Raw genomic sequence first — 8,743 nt, 5'->3', positions numbered from 1 at the left:
TGTCAGTTAAAAAAATTATAAAAAATAAAATATAATAATAATAATGATGGTGATTATTATTACCAAATGAAGCATTTGCTTGTCAAAAATAGACTTGGTCCAACACAGTTTTCATGGCCATGTGATTTTTGTTTTCTAAAATGAATATGTGGTGTTTTGGAATGAACTAAATTCTATTTTGTTAATGGAAAACAGGGAGGTGTCATCTGAAGTGTTTACTCTCTGCACACACACTTAGTCACCCTGCTACCCTGACACCTTCTGTATTGTTCCGAAAATTCAACCCTGAAACTACTGTACCCAACGTTTACACACACACACACACACACACACACACACGCAGTGAAATCATCTTTCAGTGCATGCCTTCAGCCAAGGCTGCCAGCTTACATCATACAAGTCTTGTTTGTGTCTCCAGGCAGTGAAGTTGGTCAGCGGCATGTTGTGTTCAGTCATTGTGTGGAGGCCTGTTGACACACAGACCTGCAGCTCAGCAAGGAGCCACTTCATTGAGCTCATTTATTTCTACTTTATAATATTACAGCAACAACAGCCTTCAGCAGCGTTGTGAAGAAATGCAGGATGAATTAAGTGTGTGACGCATAGCTCGCCTCACACCAACAAACTCTAAAGTGTGAATTATGAGCTGTGTAGCTCTGCATTGGCGCAATGGCTTCTCCCTGAGGCAAAGCAAGTGTTTTTTCATGACAATGCAGCAGTTTAGTGTTTTGGTGACTCGTGGTGTGCTGCAGTGGAAGGAGGTGCAGTACAGGGGTGTCATTGGTGATTTTGGTGTCAGGATTTTACACATTTCACACCACCATCCTACTTGGAGCAGGTTAACAATGCCCAACACATGACAGATCTGTGTTCCGTGATTTTTTGACAGTTTTTGGCGGTGTAGGTGCACCCACACAGCCCTCACAGACATGTCTAATTGCAGAGAGAAAATACTGTTTTATTTCAATTGAAGCCCAGTTCGGACAGATGAGTAAAGTGCACTGAAGAGGCTAGGAGCATCACACTGTCAAACTGAGATTATGCAGAACAGATCCACTGGCAATCTTGATGAAAATCTTCAAAACCAAAAAAAATTTACGGCACAAATTTGTATGCTCTTGTGCGCATTGAGCTGATCAATTATGTCTCAGTAATCTACACATTCTGACAATTTATCCAGTACCAAGACTAAGAGTCTATAACAATGCTAGTGGCTCTGTAAGGCTGTAGTTTGGCAGAGGGGTGCATTGAGCTAAATGCTAACGTCAGCATTCTAACACCACAATGACAGTGCTAACATGATGTTTACCAGGTTCACCATCAGAGTTTAGAATGTTAGCATGCTAACATTTACAAACGAGCACAACACACAAAGTACAGCTGAGGCTGACGAAAATGTCAATAGTTTTGCGAGTATTGGACAAATTGAAATTTTGCCCCGATGGTGGTGCTAGATAGTTAGGGGATCACCAAAGGGACTACAGTTTATCCTTGGGACATGTCGCGACAATCCATCCAACAGGTGTTCAGACATTTTAGTCAAAATCGCATGCCAACCTTATTGTTGCGCTAGAGTCAAAATCAGGAGAGCACCAGAAGTCATCATCTGGGAACCGTGAATGTTTGTACCAAATCAAATTCAATCTATAAAGTTGATGTTGAGGTAATTCACAGGATAAGTGAGAACTTTGAAGTGCTAGTGGTACTAGAACAAGGTTTAGGGGATCACCAAAGATTGTAGGATTCATCCTCTGGGCACCATGAATGTCTGTGCCAAATTTTATGGCAATCCATCCTGTAGAGACATTTTCAGACTGGACCAAACTGGTGTGCCGACAGACAGACATTGCCATCCCTAGAGCCTACAACCAAAAGACAATTCAAATCATATTGCGTATGTATTTCTCTCCAACAGGTGTGAATAAACAAGCACCTTTTCTAATAAAGGTTGATTCATGGCTGGGATAACTAGCATGATGTGACACACTAATCATGACTGTTCATGAGTGTGAGGGTTAAATTTTATTTTAGAAATGTGACAGGAAACAAGAATTTGTTTTACTCCCAAACACAATTTACAAAAAGGAACTGTGTGCAGCTTTGCAGTGTTGTTGTGGTTAATATACAGTATACTAACAATGTTAGTGTTGTTACCATAGCAACCCCAGCTGAGGTTTGTTTATGTTATATAAAAGAATAAGCAGTACACGATTAGATGGTGGACAAATATCATTTTTATTTATTTCAGTATATTAAATTGAATTTAATTGAGAAAATGTGTTTAACTTTATTTAGAGGAAGAAAGGGAAAGAGAATTTAGTCAGAGTGTCCTCAGAAGAAAGGAGATACCAGAAGGGCTGTTGCATTTAATGCAGCCAACACATGACATAATAGCAACATAAATCTTTGGAAACTTCTGACACACAAACACTTGGACTTCAAGATGTTTGCGTTGACAACAGAGTACGGGTCCTTAGTGAGCTGATCAGATTCCATCAAAGCTGTTGTGTTTTGAAAGTAACCTTGTTTGAGTTTCATTCTTCAGATGTGAAATAACACTGGAGGTTTCTCTGAGATTGTGCAGAAATATTTTATTGAAGTCGTGACTTTTGTAGCTTGTAAGAACTGTCTTTGTCCTCAGAGAAGCCTAATGCCTCCTCCACTGTGCTCTCCCCGCCTCCTCCTCCTCTTCTTCGTCCTCCTCCTCCTCCTCCTGTGTCCTGAGGTGTGGAGCTATGAGGCTCCTGAGGATAAGCAGGATGTGTTTGCTACGAGAGCCTGCCCTGCCTTCCTGACCTTCACCAACGCTGCCTACCTGGCTGGAGTCACTTTGGAGCTGCCCTGCTACTGCAAACCACAACAGGTAACAGGACCAACCATAAACTAAACCTTTTGATAAAATGTGTTCTTTTTGGACTACATTTATGTGTGTGTAATGTTAATTTCCCGCTCTTTAATCCAAAATAAGCAGTAGGATCCTACACAGTATATCTCTGCGAAATATAAGTTTATACAGTTATGTGATTACTGGCAGCTATTAGACTGAGGAAAGAAAGTCTGATAGACATATGTTGCATGTAATCCTGCTCACAGGTATGAAATCCTGTTTTCCTTAAATAAATTGTCATCTTGTAATTAATCAGCTCTTAAGGTTTTTTTTTAGAGAGCGAGCAGCTGCCTCTCTCTGGCAACATCGATGTTCTGCATTTTGAACCGGCGGCAGCAGGGTGTAACTCCGCCGTCGCAGCTCCCGGCTACCTCTGATCCTACAAGCCTGTACACCGCAGGCTGCTTAGAAAAAGAGTAAATGATTAGCATAATGACACGATTAATATAACAAGTTTTGCTAACTAGTATCATAAACGTTATTTATAGTCCCAGACAATAATCAAACTTTGAAGCTGATGCAGCTTCAGTACTGTTTATCTGCTGGGGAAGAGACGTATAATTCAGGGAACTCATATACCAGTAAAATCAGCTCCTGTATCGTTTCCATGGTCACACTTCGCTAAATAGCAGTGCGTGTTCACGAGAGAGCGTCAGCCGCCCTCCCTCTCCTTGCCACTGCCGCTGACCTTGGCGGTACGGTTGCTGCTTGGTTTCCATCGAAAGCAATGGAAGTGCCAGTGGCAAACAAAGTGATTCACGCTTCACTCAAATATCCCTGGTCCAAAAACAGTATTCAAACGGTAGCTTGTAGAACGAGTATTGTCCTGGAAAAGGATCAAAAGATGTGTCATACAGTAGTTAAAATTGAGCTAAATTTGGTTGAAAAGGTCCTCTATAACGTTACATGTAACTGTTGTTTCAACAGCATCCAGAGTATATTTCAGTCTGAAACGTTGAAATATATTCAATAGTATGCTGTTGAAAGAATTTAACATTTTAGAGGACCTAGTCCTCTATGGTTGAGTTAGTTACACCAATCAGAAACAAGTATTTTTGTGATGTAATTAGCATAACTATTATTATCAAGCGGCTCTGCTGCTGCATTCCACAGCCTCTAGTCATTTGTAGAAGACAGAAGAAATGCATGGGGGGAAAAATCAAGCAGAGTTAAATGGAGCTGGATAAAACAGAGGAAAAAAGAGGAAGAGGCAATGTCTTGGGTATTTTGCTTCCGAAATAGAATGAAAGACTTAAATCTCAGCAAGTGCTAAAGTAATGTCGGTCTTTGGTATTGATCAACTGAACAAGACTATCGACCGTCAGCAGATATATTTTGGTCATTTAGTTTCCTGTGTGTTTCAGGTCCAGTCAGTTGTGTGGTTCTTTAGGAAACATCTGGGCGGCTCCAAGGAGACCAGAGCCCTGACTGATCACCATGGCAACAAGCTGCTGGACCCTAGTCATATCCCTCACAGCAGCACCCTGCGGAGTCGATTCTCCATCCGTCTCTTCAGCCTGCTGATCTTCAGGGCGGGGCCCGACGACTCTGGCATCTATATCTGTGGCTCTGACCACAAAGACTTCTTCTATGGTTACGACCTGGATATTCAGGAGGCGCATGCAATCAGCTTCACTCCGCGGTGAAGAGCAAAATGGGTAGTCAATGACTGTGACTGTATTAGAAATTATGTGTTATTTTACACAGTTATTAGTACAATTGACTCACTGCTATCCAGTGAACATGTATCAACCCAAAGTCAATTCTGTTTGGACATTCTTTGCATGTTTATGCAAACATTATAGAGACATCCCATCATCACTTGATACATTCTCAATATTTGATTTGGATTTAACTGTTAAATGGTTGACATGTTACACGTTCACACTGGTGGTTGAAAAACGTTCTGATGAACATGGCATACATTTTAATAGATTCTGAACAGCTGATCCCCAAATTTAAAGTGTTAGAGTGAAAATGTCATTTTCCAAACTTTTTATTTTGAAAAATGACAAATCCAGTTATTAAAAAAAATCTTACTGAAGAATTATGACCCCCCCCCCCAAAAAATGCTGTTATTTTTAAACCAATCAAAACAATAAGACGATTGTTTGTGTAGTCATGTGTAACCCATGATGAACTACTGATTTAAGTGATTCATATTCTGATTTGATGCTCATAGGCTAACTCCAGAAACTATGAGCAAGAAAAGGAATGAAAGAAAAGGACGCGGCTCTGCTCAGCCGTTGTACCGGATTTTCACCAGCTTCCGGCCCTGGTCAGTCTGTGATCGCTGTGGAGTACCAGGAGAGCAGGTTCGTGTGGGACTCTGCTACATCCACTCCCACTTCCTGCATGTACGCTACAGACGGGCCAATCAGACAGTTGCTTCATGTGGCTCAGGGGCAGTTCCCACAACTTTTGGCCAACTGAAGAAAAGCAGAGTTGGAGCCAAGCTGGAGGTCAGAAGCTGTCATGTGACCTGTCCAACTCAAGCTCCTCCATCCTCCAAAATCCTTGCTCTGATGGCATTTCTTGGGTACAAGTAAGTGCGTAGATAAGTTTAAAGAGGTACATACAACAGACAGGTGGCAGGTAGATAGACAGGTGGGGTGGCTGTGGCTCAGGAGGTAGTCCACTAATCAGAGTCCCCAGCTCCTCCTGTCCACATGTAGAAGTGTCTTTGGGCAAGACTGAATGAGAGGCTTATTGTTAAGTGCTTTGGATAAAAGCAGTATATGAATGCAGCCATTTAGCACATGCAGCCACATTTTAACACTGAAAAAGATTCATACATAAAACTTAAAACAAGTATAACTGCTGATCAATCTAAGGGCACTGGGGTTTTCAGAGTTCCAGTTTAAATGTTATAATCATTTTATTAGTCAAGACTAAAAGTGTAAAGCTCCACTAGCATACCCTAGAGGCTGCAATATTCATTACACCAACACCATACAAAAGGGCTGCAGGAAACAAAGAACATACTGATAGTTTTACCATTTCCATTTTTTGGCCTGGTGGTAGCGCTAGAATAAAGCGTCAGGAGGTCACCAAAACCATTAAGATGCATCCTCTGAGGAGCATGAATACCCACCGCATCCAGTCATTATTTTTTAAGATACCTTGCCATGGACCTAAGAGTTGTTTAAATAGAAATTTGATCTGATACAGTTGCTAAAGACAAGAGCAGTGGGTCACAAAAATCAACAGGAATCATCCTCTGGGAACCATGAATCTGGCCAGAAATTGTCCAGATATTTTGTTCTGGCCCCAAGTGTTTGTTGGACTGACAAATTCGCTGCCACAATGTCAAAGTCGATGACTGCTAGCAGGTCCCTATAGAATACTAAATCTACCACCCACAGTCTGTTTTGACCATGTCAATATTAGCTTTAAAATGTTTTAATAATTAATAATAATTATATATAATTAATAAGATATTTTCCTGTTGCACCTACTCTGTGTCATTAAAGTTTGCAGTAGCAGTAAAACTGATGAATACAAATGTAATACTAATGTAATGAATCTCTGTTTCTATGTTGTAGTTCTGACTCCCTGCCAGTGAAGGTGCCAGTGAAGGTACCAGTGTTCTACTTGAACCACCGTGCGGACCGCGTTCTGACCCTGGGCTGTCCCGGGGCACGACCTAACATGGCCGTGGCCTGGGACCGAGAATCTAAACCCATCTACCGATCTGAACACTCGGCAGGTCGTAACCTCAGCGCCACCCCCCCCAGGATACTCATAGACACCGGACACCATCTGGTGTTTAAACCTGCAAAAACCCAGGACTCAGGTACCTACTACTATTGTAGTCATGAAACTACACCTGTCTGTCAGCCAGGACAAGCCTTGTGAAAAATGTGTTTATCAATCTCTATTTATATTTTATTAAGCTGCTGGCCTTCAGGCGGTGTTTTGTTTACTTGCTTCACAAGCCGCCAATTCAGGTCAGCATAAGCTGCTCATGCCAATTTGTGTGATAAATTTTGATGCAATGAAACTACACCCCTCTGGCACCCTCTTCTCCCAGTTTCTCAAACCCAAGAACGCAAAGAACGGACTTGTGTTCTTAGGGAGAACGTTCTTGTTAGTCTTTCTTGGAAGAATGAACCAGCAAGGTCACAAGCACATTGAATGCTGTTGGCAGTTTGAGTATTGAGCAATATCCCCAGCACAAAAGCCAGGCTTTATCCCCCAAAACAATTGGTGTTGTTGGCTTCTCTCTCTGCTGCTTTCTGCCCCTTGCTTGAATGCCAAAATGAATGATGCATCCTCAGTAAAATGGGCGCAGATTGAGAAAGGCCCAAAGTCTTTTTATTCCTCACCTGCCCACCACCTCAGCCCATTATGTGATCCAGTCGCCTGGCTGCACAGCTGTCCCTCATCACCACATTAGTTCCAGTGTATATGTAGTAACCCCCTTGCACTCATGCTGTGATAGATCATCATGTTTTAGTTTGTACATGCCTGAAATCCATTTCCTGTTTTGATTGCCTGTTTGTCTCATTTAAACCTGCCTGGTGTGATAATGAATACTTTTTTTATGTTGCTGAATTTGACTAAAATATCCTTTTCGTTAATTAGGTGTCTACTACTGCTGGCTGCAGGGTCAGCCGGCCGCCGAGATACGACTGCTGGTCTATGCCCATTTGGGGCGGGGGCAGTCAGTGACATCACATCCTGACTTTCCAGCAGCTCTCAAGACTGTGTTAAGATCATATGCTGTCATGACAGCTGTATTTTGCCTTCTGGTGTTCGGCAGAGCTGCAGTCAGACATCTCAGAGACACCGGAGAAACACATGTGGATTAAACTGAATACTTGGAAGTTGGGTAGTTATTTTCAGCCACCATAATAATGATGTCCAGAGTTATACCATCATCATATTACTTAGTAACCAAAAACAGGTGCTACTGAAGGCCAACATGTTAGGCTGGCAAGTTAGCATGCAAAAACCAAATGGGGCTTTTAGAGTTCCTTGGAGAGCAATTCAACCAGGATGCAGATATGGTTTGTCTTTTGTTTGCATTTTGACTTGATGCAAAGAGTTGATAGTTCAAGTGTGGCCAACCTCAAACGGTCATGACTAGAGACAAGATGTGAAAAGCGAAAAGCTACAGTTCCACTTGTCCAACGCTTGGCTCAATAACCAACAAAAGAATTCCTGTCAGCTGCAGCAGATTGATGCTAACATACTAAGCTGCAAATATTTCCATGCTATTTGTTGTGTGCGGATTATACACAGACAATAAAATCCACAGTTTATATGTTATGTTTAAATCAACACTTGTTAGCTGAAAAAGTAAACACTGACATCGCACTGACTAAACACAGCAAAAGACAAGATGTTAACACTGGTTCTCTGTGTCGAACTCATATGCTTTCTGCACTCACCAAGCCCCTTATGCAACTTTTCATATGGATGTAATTTCCAGGAGACAGGCTTGTGAGCAGTAAACACTGAACAGTGAAGGTGAATAAGGTTGGAAGTAGGTTCTGTAGGTAGGTAGTTATAGACATATACAGTATTTACTACATACTGGACAAGGGTATCGCAAACAGCAAGGTTGCCACACACGCTTTTTTTAGAAAATTATATCTTTCTAGTCACATCTTTGAAGAAAACAATAAAACCTCTTAAACCTTCTTATATACATAAGTACGTGTGTGTATATAGTTTATACATTTGATACATTTTGCTATGATGTCCTGACTTTCCTGAGAACATGTTTAAAGTTACCTTACATTTCTGTGCTACCAGAAAACACAGCTGAGCCTAGCCTCATAATCAGACTGTTACGCCAGTCCATTTTCACTTCTATATTCAGTCTGGCATTCGGTTCATGTTAGCTGC

General features: G+C 41.5%; 1 protein-coding gene across 1 annotated transcript; it reads left to right on the top strand.

Annotated features, from left to right (window-relative positions):
- Positions 1 to 2,481: 2,481 nt before the first annotated feature.
- LOC122882597 (Ig-like V-type domain-containing protein FAM187A) lies at positions 2,482 to 8,541 on the top strand. The gene is made up of 5 exons (XM_044210131.1): positions 2,482 to 2,863; positions 4,252 to 4,529; positions 5,070 to 5,432; positions 6,433 to 6,683; positions 7,475 to 8,541. The coding sequence occupies exons 1-5, from the start codon at positions 2,651 to 2,653 to the stop codon at positions 7,699 to 7,701; spliced, it is 1,332 nt and encodes a 443-aa protein (XP_044066066.1). The 5' UTR covers positions 2,482 to 2,650; the 3' UTR covers positions 7,702 to 8,541.
- The last annotated feature ends 202 nt before the right edge of the window (positions 8,542 to 8,743 follow it).

Source organism: Siniperca chuatsi, linkage group LG10 (genome assembly GCF_020085105.1).
Source record: "Siniperca chuatsi isolate FFG_IHB_CAS linkage group LG10, ASM2008510v1, whole genome shotgun sequence".
In the NCBI taxonomy this organism is placed as follows: domain Eukaryota; kingdom Metazoa; phylum Chordata; class Actinopteri; order Centrarchiformes; family Sinipercidae; genus Siniperca; species Siniperca chuatsi.
Note: the sequence above shows the minus strand (reverse complement) of the source record. Positions and strands in the feature narration are given on the sequence as shown.

What these genes read in the sequence shown, in the direction of transcription:
- LOC122882597 (XM_044210131.1), top strand. Translation starts at nt 2,651, where the DNA reads ATGCCTCCTCCACTGTGCTCTCCCCGCCTCCTCCTCCTCTTCTTCGTC. An exon ending in GCAATCAGCTTCACTCCGCG is followed by an intron (nt 4,530 to 5,069) that starts GTGAAGAGCAAA and finishes TGATGCTCATAG; the next exon opens with GCTAACTCCAGAAACTATGA. An exon ending in TGCAAAAACCCAGGACTCAG is followed by an intron (nt 6,684 to 7,474) that starts GTACCTACTACT and finishes TTCGTTAATTAG; the next exon opens with GTGTCTACTACTGCTGGCTG.